General features: G+C 39.9%; 1 protein-coding gene across 18 annotated transcripts in view; it reads right to left on the reverse strand.

The window, feature by feature from the left end:
* Positions 1 to 17,197, reverse strand: part of MAGI1 (membrane associated guanylate kinase, WW and PDZ domain containing 1) — a 615,965-nt gene that overhangs the window by 522,922 nt on the left and 75,846 nt on the right. The window contains exon 1 of one of the 18 annotated variants that reach the window (XM_073787518.1): positions 1,314 to 1,383. The exons of the other annotated variants lie outside the window; for them this stretch is intronic. Within the exon in view, the coding sequence (XP_073643619.1) occupies positions 1,314 to 1,368 (55 nt within the window). The 5' untranslated portion in view covers positions 1,369 to 1,383. Of the gene's footprint in view, positions 1 to 1,313; positions 1,384 to 17,197 lie in introns of those variants that run through there. 18 annotated transcript variants of the gene reach the window in all.

Raw genomic sequence — 17,197 nt, forward strand, 5'->3', positions numbered from 1 at the left:
AATGGTTTGGCAGGGTAAATTCTCTTTAGCAAATCCCAGCAACAGGTGGAGTCTCTTTCCTCACCCTTTAAATTCTGGCCAGCCTGGGACGTGCTTTGACCAATAAATGCGGTAAAAGTAACACTGTGTGTTCTCTATAGCTGGGGCCTCAAGGGACCTTGCCACATCTACCTTCACTCTTTTGGAATGCTGCTCCAAAACCACGAGGGAAGGAAGCCAGTCTGGCCTAATGGAGGCAAAGGGACCACGTGGAAGAGAACCAAGTTGCCGCAGTGGACCACTAGAACCAAAGACCAAACACATGATGGAGACCACCTTGGACCTTCTAGAGCTCAGTCACCCTTCCAGTTGAGCACATCAGATGAGTGAACCCAGGTGAAACTAGCCCAAGTACTCTCTGGCCTACTCAAAATATCACGAGAAATAATAAATTATTGTTTTGGTTTGTTGTGTTTTTAAGCCACTAAGCTTTGGGGATGTTGTTAGCAAACAGAAAGAAGCCAGATAGCATAGGACCAGGTAAAAGGCTTTGACCATGATCCTGACATCAATGGCAAGCCACGGAAGGGTTTTAAGAGTGGAGCAACATAATCCATCAGTACCACAGACACACTGCCTAGGCCAACAAGATTTCCAAGGGCCTAAAAACGTTGTAAAGGTGGTAGCAGAAAGGGCATGGATTATGAAATACAAAAAAAAAAAAAAGGTAGGATCAGAACTCATCCGTGTTTCATTAGATGTCTGCAAGCCATAGCAGGTTGACTGCAAATCAATTCTTATGTAGTTACATATATTATTTTTCATCTGGGAGGTGGGGTACCTTTTAACTTGTTGGATTAGCCACAGATGGGAGGCTCTCCAAAATGTCCCGTTCCTTGACTATCTTCAAAGGGCAAATATGGGAAGAGAGAGAAGGTTTCAGAAGTGAGAGTAGGAAGCAAAGAGACAAAAAGGCTTACCACACCAAAGTGCCAACCCATCAATACAGCGAAGAAGAAATTATATTTACCTTGCAAGCCAAAAATAAAATAAAGACAATTCAGAAAAATTTGAGTCCAACTGCTCAAATTAGAAAAAAAAATTCTCCACCTAATTTTCTCTATAGACGGTAGCTTTCATCCCCATCAGGAGCCAGTTTGTACAGATAACAAAAAGCAAACCAACACCCGTGTGCTTATACCAGAGAGACAATCTCATCAGGAAAGTAAACTAACAAAAAAGAGGAAGGCCTATTTTCTGGAATCTAAATTCCAATAGCAAGTTACGACTGCTGGAGATTACAAAGAGCTGTCAAAAGAAAGGCAGCCAATTACCTTGAAAATGCTTTCCACCAGTTTGCAGACTTCGGCCTGCCCCTCCTTGTCGCATCTCCCTTGCCCTTTCCCTCATATTTCCCAGGCTCGCCCGCTTTGTCTGTTTTGAATGGCAGTGCATAGTGTTCAGCTAAGGAAATCCCCTCCTTCCCCAGCTGGCTCACCAGGAAATTGTTTGGAAGTCAGCTTTTTCCTGGAGGTGGCCTGACTGCCCACAGGGAGACAGGGAGGGTGTCTCTGAAGCTGAGACCGCTCCCCTGGCCGGCCAATTTGTGGATGATGGACTGACCGCCGGGCCTCGGGCAGCCTCTGCAGTGTGAGTTACCTGTCTAGATGTGTGTTTGCTGTATGGACTGCTTCAGATAAGCACCACCCAGGACTCACTACCCCTCACCTGCTAAATAGAATTTTTAATTCATACTTTTTATTTTATTATTATTATTTGTTTACTTCCAACTTAACTTCTGACAAACAGGAGACCTATTGCAAAGGGTGATGTTTCATTCAAAGAAGGGCAAAGAGACAGAGAATGAAATTACATCAAAATTAAATAAGAACTTTCCCTAGAGGACATTCTTCTATTTGATGATTACTTTAGTCCAAAAGAGTTAGAAAGAGGTGAAGTCAGGATCTCAGTCAATTTAATAAAAAACAAAATGTGACAATTCTTTTACTCTGAATTTATTTATGTATTTAGGGTATTTTTTTTTAAGAGCGGTTGCCAGAATCAAAAGAATATGAACAAAATAACAATCTTCTAAGGATGAACTATTTAACCACACACCCTGGCCTTAAGAGGTATATTCCATATCAAATGTCAATATGATCTTCCTTGCTCTCAAGTTCAAATACATACAAGGAAGACGATCTTCAAGCTGACAACTTTTTTCAATTCTCCAGGTTACAAATAAAAATAGAGTTGCCATGAGAACTAAAGAACTTGATCCATGGAAAGGAACAATTCCTTTCAACTCAGCTTAATTAACTAGTGTTACTCAGGGGAAATTCTGCAACGTACTTCTTTAACGACCTTTAACAAAGTCTCTGCTCTCACTTACCAGCTCAAGGTGATTCAAGTACTACATAGAGGCTGGGACAGGATGGCCAACCTCCGAATGTCTCCTTCAGTCTTAAGATGACATTGTTCAAAATGAAAAACCTCCCCATTAGCCACATTCACGGAGACTTGATACTCTTCCCCTTTCAGAATCTAGACAAAACAATTTAAAGCCCTGAATGGAATAAATTAAAACAAAGTGTCAAACATGCACCCCTTGGAATGCACACTGCTTGTAATGAACGGCAGTAGGACACCCTAATTATCCAAGGCCTTGAGATGTCCTTGTTCTTTGGTGTAACAGTGACATAAGATATATTTATAGTTTTCCTGAGACTCATTAAACATTTCCTGAAATGAGACCACTTCACTGAAATCATTTTCTTGCGGTAGGCTGGCAGAGCACAGCCTTTGTAGCAGAGGGCGGGGCATATTTTTTCTTTTACAGAGGATGCAGGCATTGGAGGTAAACAGCAAAGGCTGTTACATCCTGTCCTGTTTAACTCATTAATTTAGGAGAACCTAAGCTGATAGAGAGATAACTAGCATTAGTAATTCCTTTGTGGCCGACTTTGCAGCTAAAGAGAAAAACATAAACCAGTCTATTTATATTTGAAATTAACGTAGATCAGGCAGAGAATGGGACACTCAGATCATCAATGAAATACACTCTTTTGAACTTATTGTGGCTCCACAGTTGAACCTGAAGTCTTTCTGTTTATTTCCTCCCTTTTTTTAAGCTCTCTTTTTCAAGTCCTACAGGTTTCCACATTTCCACTACTATAGGCAGGAAGACCAGTATAATAGCAAAATGTGTAATCTTTATTATTAAAAAACATACAAACTACATTTTACCACCAAGATCACTATCACACAGTTTTTCATGTTTACACACTGTGTGGGGGAAAAAAAATTAATAATCACACAGATCACCAATGCTAATTCTAAACAAAAAACAGCTAAATGTAGATAATTACAGTTGATCTGGAATTACTCATAGACAGACCTGAATAATTTAAGAGTATTCCAAAGAAACATTGTCAAGTGGTCTTAAATATGGCTCATTTTCTAACTTCAGAGAAAATATTTCAATGGTGGATAGGAAATGATGAGCCTATCTAAATTATTAAGTAGGAGTGACCAGGGCCATATAAAATACCAACTCCTACTTCTCCATCACTCACACCAGCCCCTCTGATCTTCCCTGCAATGTATCATCTGCATCTAAGACCCTACAAGAAAGGAAAGGGTGATTGATTTGGGGAGTAAAAAGACTTAAGCAGTCACAGTATCAAGTAGTTTGGGGCTAATGAGGATTTGGAAGCAAAACTGACATTCCTCATATTCTTTGAACATTAGTAAGCACACTGTGGCCCCTTGATAAATGGCCGTTCAAACTACTACTAAGTTTCTGGATCATTTTATAGTCTCTAGAGATAAAGGAAGAATAAAATGAGAAAAAAGAATTTTAAGTGGAAAAAAAAAAAGAGGAACCTTGAAATATCAGTGTAGTACAAGCTGTAATTTGCCTGTTGACAATCCTACCCCTTTGTCCCTTAGTAACAGAACCTCCACATCAATGGTAGTCAAGTACCAGGAGCTGGGCTAGGAGACCATTCAGGGAGGGAAGGTTTCAAAGCACCAGAGTCACACTTAGGACAGAGTTATCCACACCTCACTTCTCTTTATCCCAAGCAAAGCAGAGCTCACAAGGAAAGCAACACTTAGGAATGTCCACTCAAAGACCTTACTATTTGCGTCATGCTTCAACAAAGAATTAGGGAGTCCGGTTATTTTACTACTGAGATTCTTTTGCATCTTTAAAATGGGTAACATTTTGAATTTTATTGGATATTATGAGTAAGCCAAATAATATATGCAAAGCACTTATCACACTGCCCAACACAGGGACAACCTGAAATTTTTAACCATGATTTAGTTTGTTCGTAGCATGTGTTTCCGAGGAAGAGCTCCACCCCCTCACAATTCCAAACCCCAAACAGCACCCTCTTATTCCAAAGTTCAACGATTAGAGAAACTCTAAGTATCACAATTTTCCTGGCAACTGACACCATTTCTCACCTCTTCTCGCCACTGCAGTATTCCGCCCCGCCCCCCCCCCCAAAAAATTGAAACTGGATATGAAACTGTAGCCAAGAAAAATATTTTAATATAATCTAGGTGCAAAGGAGTTGAATTCTGTTGTCCCTAGTTAAAACCAAGAGGGTTTGCTAATACAGAACTGTATCTAATTGCTGCAAAGCAGGTTTTCTCAACTTTAACACTTTTTGCTTCTGTGGCTAGAAAATTCTTTGCTCTGAGGAACTGTACAGTGCATTGCAGGATGTTTAAGCAGCATCCCTGGCCTCTGGCCTCTAGGTGCCAATGGCACTCTCCCAGTTGTGATAATCAAAAAAGTATCCAGATACTGCCAAACGTCTCCTGGGAGACACCATCAACCTTGTGGAGAACCACTGCTAGTGTAACATCACTGAAACGACAACCACAACTCTAGGATAAAGTCAGAAGCTCATGGGTTTAGCTTCTCTCATAAGTGAATCAAATAAACTCTTCAGAAATTAAAAAGTGTTTTCCAACGGGTTTGGGGCAGTCAAGGAAAAAAATATTGACTTTCTTAGAGAATGCCACTTTCCTTTGTAGAGGAGGGGGAAAAAATCCTTTTCTTCTCTCCTGCTCAGTTCTAGGCTGGGGCTCTGTATCAAAAGACAGATTAACAAGAGAAAGGGTACAGATTTTTTTAATATAAGTTTTATACAACACAGGAGCCTTCATAAGGAAATGAAGACCCAACAAAGTAGTAAAACCTGAGCGTTTTTTATATTACGTTTGATGAAGAGCACATGGAAAAAGGGGACAGGACAGAAGGATATGAGCAAAGGGTACAGTGAACTGGGGAAACCTAGCAAGACTTGTTAATTCAGATTCCTCTTGGTGTCTTAGGAAATAAGGATGCTTCTTTCCTCCAGGGCATATAAGGGTCATAAGCCTGCTTCAGGGGAAGGTCAGAGAGTCCTTCCTGCAAATGCCATTTCTCATACTCCTTGAGCTTAAAATAGTCAACATGCCAACAGCAACCTCCTACAGTATAGCACAGGGAACTATATTCAACATCCTATGATCAACGATAATGGAAAAGAATATGAAAAAGATTATATATAGGTATAACTGACTCACTTTGCTGTACAGCAGAAATTAACACAACATTGTAAATCAAGTATACTCCAATTAAAAAAAAAAATTTCAACATACCAAGGTGCCACAGTTTGGGGTAGTGTGTCTTCAACCCTGTCCCCTTCCTCAGCTGTAGCCAACTCAGCATGTCGCTATATACACAGTTCAGTTTGTGAGAAGTGTTAGTTTTATGAGTGTTTTATACTATCCGCAGGAAAGACAGATGCAAAACCAACAAAAGGAGTACTCCTGACACTAGTGAAATACTCCCTTATAAAACAAAAATATTCCTTACTGGGGGTGGCTGGCAAGCAATATCTGAAGAAGTTTTATCCATGTTTTGGGGAACTGTCACATTTTAAGAGCCCTCAAACAGACAGTTGATCATTCTAGGGTCTGAACATAAATTGCTTCCTCCCCCAATTCCATTACTATGGGGCCAGAAAGAACATCTGGCATGATCCCAACTCTAATATAATATGGTTGGCTTCTCTTTTTGGTTTTAATTACCATTATTAAATATGAGGTCAAAGTTACACATACTAGAGTCATTATTACTGCCACTTTCTGAGTTTACAGTTAATTGTATCAGACAGAAGGCTAGCAAGTTCCTCACTTTTCTCATCCATAAAATGGGGATAATAATAGCACAGGGTTGTTATGAGGATCACATTAGTCAATATTTGTAAAAGGTTCACAATAGTGTTGGCACATAGTGAATACTACCTAAGTGCTTTTTAAATAAATAAAGTTAACGTGGCCCTGTTATTTGAAGATGAAATTTTAATGTTTATACTGGCACTCTTCATGTCAAATTGGCTATATTTTTATGTTGTTTTGTTTTTCTTTTGGTGGGAGGAGGTGCAGAAACACTGTTTTGAAATGTCGCTTTCTGTCTCTGAACTTTCAGGACACACTCACATCCTGAAAAAAAAAAAATTTTTTTTTTCCAGAAAACAATACCCCACTATATGTGATGCACTAATTGTGTGTGTGTGTGTGTGTGTGTGTGTGTTTATGTATATGTACATGTAAATTCTGGTCGCAACCCACTACATAGATTACCCTACCGTCATTCATGAATCTCGTCCTACCATTTGAAAAACACCACTTCAGACAAGTATTCCCCAGACTGTAAGATCAGCAGGTATTAAAGAAGGGGTTCTGTGCTCAAATAAGTTTTGGAAACCGTTTATTTCATATACCCCACACACAGTACAAGTCGAGAAATTCTGCAATGAAGAAATGGATTAATTCTGTAGAACTCAAAGGCCTCAAATTTATTTATGGACTGGGAACATTTTTTTCTTCCATGGTAACAGAATAGCATCACAAAGCTTGAAGAATCATAGCTAATTCTTATATTTCTCAAACGGAAGGAAAAAAAAAAAGTCTCAGAGAGAAGCATTCTTTGTGACTCAGCCTACAAGTCCCTTAAACCTGTGCCTAACTCAAGGGAGGTGCTTAGGAATTCTTACTCAATTCCATTAAGCATTTTGCAGTTTCTTAATATCATTTAATGCAAAGTGATCCCAAATTGTTTTTCCCTCAGAAAGGAATGTACTAGTTGAGTACATCCCCCAGCCACCAATGGGGACAACTCAATCCTTTTTGTCTTGGCAAGGCACTCAGTAAGCTGTTGGTTATGTCATCTGCCCACAAGTAGTCAGGCCTGGCTGTTTCGTAGTCATCCATTTCCCAAAAATGGTATTGTGACCACACACACACACACACACACACACGCACACGCACACACACACACACAGCAGTACACTGCCTCCCTGGCCCCCTCCAGCTTGCTTTGACTCTAGAAGAAGCAGGACCAGGTACAAGGGAACAAAAAACAGAAAATATACAATCCATATGGAACAAAACACATAAAAATCTTAAATACGCAAATATTCTTTTCACCTACAGAGAAAGTATGGGAAAATGTGGATAGCTGGAGAATTTTATCCAGCTTATGAGTTGATATGGCACGCTTCTGAAATTAAATCAAAAATGACAAAACCATGAAAGCCAAGGAGTACCCAAAATTCCACGGCTGAAGTGTTTCATCTCAGGTATTTTATATGAATTAATTTCAATTTACAGCTAAAAGTCAAAAAAAATTGGTTCGTTTTCTATATTGAATTATGTTTGGTGCCCTAAGGCCTTCAGGCCCTGCGGAGCTTGTAAATAATAACATTTTCTCCTGATCGTTATGTAAAATAATTCCCCAGCTTGTGCTTCCTACAGTCCCTGAAACAGAATCCCAAAATTACAGAAGAATTAGATCTATAAACCACAGTAAACAGTTCCTGAAAGCAGACCAACAAAATGGTAAGAGATCCGGCCTCTGTCCTTTTATATTTATGGTTGTGTAGATACTAGGGCTGGGATTAGAATTTGTAAAACCACCAAACAGAACTGCAAGATAGAACTATTCCCCACAGAGAATTAAGAACCGAGAAAAATCATACGATTAACCTAAGACGGGGTGGGGGGGGGGTGGGAAGAATAAACAACAGCATTTCCCTAAATTCTGGCTTAAGATAAATTGTAAGGCTTTAAAAATCCTGCATTTATATCTTAAAATCATCAAATGAGCACACTGAGACAAGCTATCATGAAATGATTATGATCAAATAACACTAATTATAACTTGCACATCTCTGATTAATTACTGAAGCTTTTAAGTGAAATCTTTAATCAGCAGTACCTTTTTAAAAATACTTTGCCCTGTGTGCTCTGAGAGTGTTGAACTTTAAGCCCAAGGAAAGGAGACCAGTTCAATATATACCGCCTCTTTTTGGTGACCCTTTTGTATTCAAAGAAAGGGCTAACGGCAAAAGACCACTCAGCTCTGGAATATTCTGAGATGAGACCCACCTCCACCCTCCCTCAGGGTGATCCTCTTGTTTTTATAAAACCCTGAGTTTTGGGCTTCCCTGGTGGCGCAGTGGTTAAGAATCCGCCTGCCAATGCAGGGGACACGGGTACCAGCTCTGGTCCGGGAAGATCCCACATGCCGCGGAGCAACTAAGCCCATGAGCCACAACTACTGAGCTCACGTGCTGCAACTACTGAAGCCCACGCGCCTAGAGCCAGTGCTCCGCTACAGGAGAAGCCACCGCAATGAGAAGCCCGCCCACCGCAACGAACGGTAGCCCCTGCTCACCGCAACTAGAGAAAGCCCCAGGTGCAGCAACGAAGACCCAATGCAGACAAAAATAAATAAATAAAATTTTTTTTTAAAAAAAAAGACAAACCCGAGTTTTCTCTCTCTACCTTGAGACTTTCCTCATTAATGAAAGTTTTCCCTACTGTAACAGCCTGAATAAAATGCCCAGCACATTTGCCCTTTTATTATAATAAAATCCACACTGCTCAAGTACAGCTATGGTAAACTTTGAAATGGGATTAAAAGTCACCTGGCCAGCCTCACAAATTACAGTTTGTGGTAGACCCAAGAGCCTGAAAATTCTTGGAAAAGTTCAGCTGAGCTAACTCAAAACCCATGTTTGAATTTGGGAAATCTTTCCTTTAAAAGATAAGAACAAGACTCACACTGGCTCGGCTTATTCAATAGATTTGTAAAACAAATCACTATATGTCACAAACAAAGACATTTCTCTTCAACTCATGGATTTCAAAAGCCATCTATGCCCAGGAATAATGTCTAAGCAACAATTTAAATTACCCAAAATTTAAACTGCTTGAAACTGTTTGAACAATTTAAAATCTGTTTTGATTTTAGCATCATAAAATCTCTTAAGAGATATATTAAGAAATAAAATCTGTGAGACATGAAGATGCTGCTGCAGATACACTGTAAACCATGCAGCTGAACTTTATGTGCCAAAGCAAAAGGACGGAACTGACTCACCCACAGGCTCCTTTAACTGCCCAGTAACCAGCCTAAGATGACAAGAGCAGAGTGAAGGAAGCACAGGAAAAGGAGGCAAATGTCGCTCTTCCAAGTGTCCTCACCAGACCTATCGCTCTATATTCTTCCAAGCACTTGTCACTTCCTGAGCACACTTCCGTGGCAGTGGAACATTCAGCTATAAATTTTTCTTCACTCAGGTCGTTAAAATGCAAGTGTGCCTGTGCCACATCAGATACGTTCCCAGCACCTGCACAATAAACCCAAACAAACCCTGCATCCATTGTGTGGGTCCCTATAGTCTAGAACAGTGCTTGACATACAGGAAGCACCCACTAAACATTTGTTGAATGAACCAATAAATGCCTCCAGCTGTTTCTGTCGTTATTACTACTGCTTGGCTGGAAATTGTTATGTTTTTGTTAGGTGTAGGATTAAGTAAACAAAACAGAATCCACTGACAAACGTTCCTTCTGTCTCAATCATTCAGACTTGTCCAAATCTACACCTTCATTTTACCAAGACTAACGATGCCCGGAGAGCAGGTAATGTGCCTTTGGTTCACTTTCAGTAGCACAGTATACTATTCAACATACAGGCCCAGCATTCAGCTGAAGTGTGAGACATGCTTCCAGGTTTCTAAGGTCCCAGAGTTCAACATTCTCTCCAAAGAGCGAAATACACCCAGGATTTACTCATGGGTAGAATTCACTTACCGACAGCATCCGACTGCCCTCCACATCTACCTAAACCCCAAATGTTTAAACTTTTATATCTAGGAAACAGTAAACTGGATCAGGACCCACTACTCTATTGGTTCATAATATCATCGCAGCTTGTCAATTTTGAGCAAAAGAAATGAAACAGCCACATCCAGGATCAAAATTTAGACACACACATTAGAATATGAAAGTAGAGTTAGACCACCCAAGTGGAGAGCTTGGTGTTGGCTAAAATTACCTAGCTTAACTTCAGAGATCCATTCCTGGAAAGGAAAAGACATGGAACAACTTTAGTCAGTTGTGGGAAACGTGGACCTTTGCTTAACCTTCCTGGTAAAGGACCTCCCCGTGGATTTACATCTCCTCTCAGACCCCCAAAAGACTAAAAACACTAGGCTTGCATACTCCTCAGCCATAAAAAAGAATGAAATTTTGCCATTTGCAACAACATGGATGGACCTGGAGGGCATGATGCTTAGTGAAATAAACAAGTCATAGACAAATACTGTATGTTATCACTTACATGTGGAATCTAAAAAATAAAACAAACTAGTGAATATAACAAAAAAGAAACAGACTCACAGATATAGAGAACTAGTGGTTACCAGAGGTGAGGAAAGGGGGGAGGGGCAATATAGAGGTAGGAGATTAAGAGATACAAACTACTAGGTATAAAATAAATAAGCTACAAGGGTATACTGTACAGCACACGGAATACAGCCAATATTTTACAAAAACTATAAACGGAGTATAATCCTAAAAAATTGTGAATCACTACGTCGGACACCTGAAACATATAATATTGTACATCAACTATATCTCAGTACACACACACACACACACAAAACAAAACACTAGGCTTTCACCTGCCCTACTTGGTAAATGATAGTCAAAGAAGATAGGCTTTGAATCCAAAAAGTAAGGACTAAGGTAAAAGATTAAATTATTAAATTGAGTCCTGTAAGACAGAAATACAACTACTATAAATTCATATGTAAACTAAATTCCTTTATTATGCCAAACGATTGCTCAAGGAAAATAATTAGAATCTCTCCAAGAATTTGTTAATCCCTCTTCTACCAGTGGGAATGGAAATTACAATATGCGACCCCCGACTGATCTGCAAAAGCCACCACTTAAATGAAATGCCTGCCTTGTATCACACAAAGCTCCAGCCAGAGTTCTGTATTCGGTGTGGGTCTACTGGGGGACAGGTAGAGTGCTGGGGAGACTTTAAGGAGAGGACCAAAATAAGCACTTGGTTCACTAAACAAAGTAACAAAAGACCATGTTTTGTCTTAATGAACTAGTGCCCTATTCCTGCTTCTCCTCACCAAGGACTCTGTGTCTAGTCAGGCGCCCAGGGCTGGGCTAACAGGATGACCACAGGCCACACACAGGCCTGAGTTCTTGTAAGGTGGCGAGTGAGCCAAAGGAAGTGCATTTTTAATTTTATTTCAGCTTCATTGATTTAAATTAAAATGACAGTGCAATTAATGGAAAAGTTTTCATTACATTTAAAACCACCTGAACCTACTTTTTCAACTAAATTCTTTTAAATGTATATACACATCAAGTATTTCCAATGAAACTGTAGCATCCAAACTCTAAGTGCAAAAATACACCTGACTTCAAAGACTTGGTATGAAAAAAAATGTAAAATATCTCATTAGTAGCTTAATATTGACAACCTGTTAAAATGATAATATCCAGAATAGATTTGGTCAAATTGAATATATTATTAAAAGTAACTTAATTATTATAATTAATTCATCGATTAAATTAATTTTATTTATAAAATAATAAAATTGTATTATTATTAATTAAATCTACTTCATTTTATTCTTTTAAAGTAGCTATTAGAAAAATTTTAATTACCTGTGGTTCACATTTTATTTACATTGGACAGCACCACTCTTCAGATTCAAATCAGCATAAACTTTCAGCTTTAAAACTTCCTCTTAATCTTTTTTGTGCCTGGACTTTGGCAGTCAGATAAAACCCATGGGCCCTTCTCTGAATGATGTTTATAATAAATGAATAAAATAAAATGCATAAGAGTACAAAGGAAACCACTTATACTGAAATACAGTTGCCCAAATAATTAAAAAAATAATTTTATCACTGTGCTTTTTTTAAAATTAAGGCACTGAAAAATCATAAACAGTGATGAGTCTAATAACTAGTATAATTTCTAACTAGAGACAAGCATAAATGAAACTGTCACGCCATATTAAAACAGCTGAGATTTCTATTGATGGCAAAGTCGTGGGTATTGTTTATGTCGCTGTGGTTTGTTGCCTACTTTCATAATTGAAGGAAATGCTCAAGTTCAGTTCGGGGTGAGGGAAAATGTAGAGGTAATTTTTATCCTGCCCAAATGTATGAATCCCCCTCATTTCTACCCACAGACCCCCTTGGGGATCCACAGACTCTAGGTTAAGAGGGCTGTTTTGATACCTGGTGAATTCCTGAATCTGTTTGTCAAAGATGACCCCTATCTTTAGAATGTCATTTTACCTTGGCTCATTCCTGTTCATTTGGAGTTTATGACTCACAATTCCTGTTTTTGACCACAACCAAACCAATATTATAAGGAAACGCTTCACTTGTTTTTTTCCGATACTTTTGCTCGCCAAAGGGAACAGGAAGAGCAGTAAGGAACGTAAATTTTTTTTTTTTAATTTTACTGAAGTAAAGTTGATTTACAATGTTGTGTTAATTTCTGCTGTAGAGAAAAGTGACCAGTTATACACATATACTCTTTTTTATATTCTTTTCTATTATGGTTTATCACAGGGTATTGAATATAGTTCCCTATGCTATACAGTAAGACCTTGTTTAGGAATATATATTTAAAAGGAAAAAAAAAATCTTAACTACATAGTACCAAAAAACTATTCTTTTGATCTAATGATTAATTTCTGTGTCACAATATTCAGCAACCAGAAAGACCACATGAATTTCAGTGGCACTTAATACAATTGCACAAATATCTCCAAGTTTATTTTCATTTACAAACACTCTACAATACTTATTGTGTGTGAGGTACTGTCCTACGGACTCCAAGTATTAACTCCTTGATCCTTAACACAATCCTACGACTTGGGTCCTATTAGTATTATCCCCATATGACAAATGAGAAAATTGAGGCTCAGAGAGAGGTTAAGTAACTTTCCCAAGCTGGACTTTCCCAAGTAACTTTTCCACACAGCTGGACTTCCAACAGAGACCAGCTGCCTACTGTATTTTCAAGGTGAGGAAAATACCAAACAATGGAACCTCAAGACTACTCATTACAACAAGTAAGCTAAGGGTTTGATTTTGTTTCATTTTGTTTTACCACCTTCATTCCCTGCTTCTAAATCACTCACTGAAAAAGCAAAGCTAGATGAGGTAAGAAAGGCCACCTTTATACCTTCTGGCCACTTCACAAACAGGTTTCAAAAGTAAACCGAATGCCTTTCTTTGTCTGTGATGAATAATAAGCTCCTCTGTATCTTAGGGCAGAGAATGCTGGGCCTGGCATTTCTTCCACTCTTATCTAAAATACGTTCCAGGAGAATTGAGGCCCCTGATAAGCCAAGTTTGCACTTCACCACACCAGCTTAAGAGAAATTACACACATACTCGCAGGACTGAACCAGCAGCAGAATGACACAGAAACCTGAGTTCCTAGGGGTCCAGTCACTGTTGACACTGTTGCCAGGGCCGAGTAAACCCCGCCTGTGTCAGGTGCTCAGCCATGAGTTTTCATCAGAGAAACCAGCCCTACAGGTGTATCCAGGGAGGCAGGTGTACAAGGGCTGCATTCTTCCCTCCTGTGAACAAACGCAAGATTGTCTGGGGCTGTGCTGGGCTCCCAAGGCCAGATAAACCCCCCTCACACAGTAATCTCAACACAGAAACATTTTAGCAGGCGGCCACTCTGTAGCACCGGAAGTAAAAAGGCTTTGAACGCCAAGCACTGAAAGAAAGAGGCAGATAATGTTACAATAACATTTCTCTAGAAAGACAATGCTCCTTAGCTAAAATGTAACTCCAGCAAGATTCTTCAGGGCAGATACAATCAATTAATATTTGTGGCTCTAAAAACCAACTGCTACTACCTTTTAAAAGATCTCTTGGACTAATTAAAAAGCTTCTTCTTGACTGTGTGAACTGCCATCCCCTTGCTGAAATGATAAGAGTCCCAGTGGTAACTATAATATGAAATATAATGACTTCATTTCCTCCAGAGAAATATTTTTACCTTGACTCCCACACTCTGGCACTCAAATACACGCACTCCAATAGCAGGGGGCAAAAAGTCAGGCCTCATAGGCCTGGCTCATTCTCAGATTAACAACCTTGGGGGAATAATCCTATAGGAAAATATTTTCAAGATTTGGGGTAATAACATTTTGGGGCCAGATGAAATTTGTTAGAGTTTGCACTTTTGTTTCTAAAAACCTCTGAAGTCATTTGTTTCCCACAGTTTTTCTCAGAAGCTACTTTGTGGGAAAGAAAGCCAGTTCCTAGGCAGCAAGCCAGCTAGAACTGGGTTGCTCTGAAAGCCAGCCAGCCCCCACCAAGGCTGGGCTAGAGGGCCAGCTCTTGCCAAGGTGGTTAATTTTTGACCCAGGTGGAGCTATAGGGACTGACCTGGAAAAACGTTTGTGACAGCCTGTCAGGGAACAAGCGACATACACAGAGAGTGGACCAGGCTTCTTGCTTCAAATTACATAGGAGGGGTTACACCAACCTGTGAAATGCTTATCTCTAGATAAGAGTGAAAGATGGAGGGACACTGGGAACAAGACAATATTGTGACGAAGGACTTAGATTCTGGAACCAGACTGCCTCCCATGCAAATCCCAGCTCTGCTCCTTCTGACCTGAGTAATGCTGAGTCAAGTTAGTTAAACACTCTCTGCCTCAGTTTCCTCCTCTATAAATGAGAGCCCACAACCCACAGGGCTGTTGTGAGGATTAATGAATGGATATATACCAAGTGCTTTAGGCGAGTGCAATTCTCACGAGTTACTTCAAAACAGCAGGGTTAGCATCTCTTGTTTGGCTTTTCTTTCTTTCTTTCCTTCCTTCCTTCTTTCCTTTTTTTTTTTTCTTTTTTCTTTTTTTCTTTTTTTTTCTTTTTTGGCCAAGCCACATGGCTTGTGGGATCTTAGTTCCCCAACCAGGGATTGAACCCATGCCCCCTGCAGTAGAAGTCTTAACCACTGGACCTCTAGGGAAGTCCCTGGCTTTTCTTTCCTGACTTGTTTTCTCTTAAAAAAGAAAGAGATGGGGGAAGTTTAAAAAAAAAAAAAAAAACACATTAGGGTATATTATACTTTTTTTACTAAGAAAAATAATCTTAATTAATGACAAATGAAATTCCACCAAGTCAAACTCTCGGAGGCTACAAAATGAGAGGTTACTCCTCTCCTGCCCTCCTGGCCTGGCTTGCACCACCTCAATTCTAGCTTATCTTCCCCAGCCAGGCAAATAGAGCAGAGGAAGGCCGCGCTCATAGGGAAGAGACCCAATAAACCACAGCTCAACTGTCTTGGAAAAATCTCTCCTAAGGCTCAAGGGAGGTAGCACGATAAATCCGGGCGCTCAGGGAAGGGAACGCAAACAGCCCACATAACTCTCCTCTGCTTTTTCCTCCTTGAGATGTCTCCCAATTTCCCTCAAAATAAATATTTACCTTGAGGCTTCTGTTTTTCTTTACATCACTTTTTCATTTATGGAAATGCTACCTGCTGGTTTTCCTTCGAGTATTAGCATGACAATAACTGATCTTTCAAAAATGCCACCCTCGGTCACCATGTGATGGCAGGAAAGGAAAAAACAACCACACGGGGCTGCCCGTCACAATATTTACCAGGGCCAGAGTGTTTTGTTTGTTTTCGGTAGAGGATGCACACAGTTGACAAAGGAAAAACAAAACTCCTCCGTGTCAAAACACAAGCTGAAGATGATTTCCTTCTCCGCTGCCCTTGTGTCAACCACACACAAATCCAGAGCTGCCCTGGGCTCAAGGAGTGTTTATGGTCCTGCAGAGCCATAAACACGCCATCCTTCAAAACAACACACAGAGCCACCCAACATCAAACAAACGAGGTCATTCCAGAAAGGATATACTGGGTTTTGACGTCTGACGCACTGGGTGAAATAACTTTGTTTCCCCTAAAAATAGATGAACTAAAACAAATATAGGAGTATTCCAAAGCAGTGTAGCCAGCCACTTCTTCCTGTGACTCACAACGATCTCATAGCTTCTTTTTTATAATGACCGTGGGCCAGGAACGACATGCTCATTGGTGGATTGACTCATACTCTTCATACCAAAGCTGTGATGAATTTGAAATGATTCCCATTTTGCAGATGAGAAGGCTGAGGCTCACAGAGGTTAAGTCACGGTGTAGGTTTACATAGTTTGCCTCTAGCTTTTGGACCCTGGTCTGTTAGACTGTGGAGGCTGAACTTTAAAAAGATTGGCCCACGTCCTTCAACCAGGGTTTAAGTGAAATTCATTCAAGGTTTCTGGGTTCCAAACCTCAGCCTCATTTCTTTTCAACAAAACCCCAGATTCCATAATGATCAATTTAAAAAATTTAAAGTAGGCATACTTTTCAATGTCTAAAATGAAAAGATTGGCAATACCAAGCTGGTGAGAATGTTAAACAACAGAAACTCATATACTGCTGGTGGGAATGTTAACTGGGACCACCACCGTGGAACACTGTTTGGAATTATCTACTGGAATTAGATAAATGCATAGTCTATGCCCCAATCCTGCAATTCCACTCCAGGGTTCACCCCAGAGAAATGCAAGTACATTTCATGTGCACCAAAAGACATAGTCATAATGACAGTAATATTATTCATAATAGTCCCCAACTGCAAGCAACACAAATGTCATCAAAAGTGGAGCACCCAAGGGACCTCCCTGGTGGTCCAGTGGTTAAGAATCCGCCTTCCAATGCAGGGGACTCGGGTTCAATCCCTGGTCCGGGAACTAAGATCCCACATGCCCCGGCGCAACTACTAACCCCATG

The sequence above is a fragment of the Tursiops truncatus genome, chromosome 10 (genome assembly GCF_011762595.2).
Source record: "Tursiops truncatus isolate mTurTru1 chromosome 10, mTurTru1.mat.Y, whole genome shotgun sequence".
Taxonomy (NCBI): domain Eukaryota; kingdom Metazoa; phylum Chordata; class Mammalia; order Artiodactyla; family Delphinidae; genus Tursiops; species Tursiops truncatus.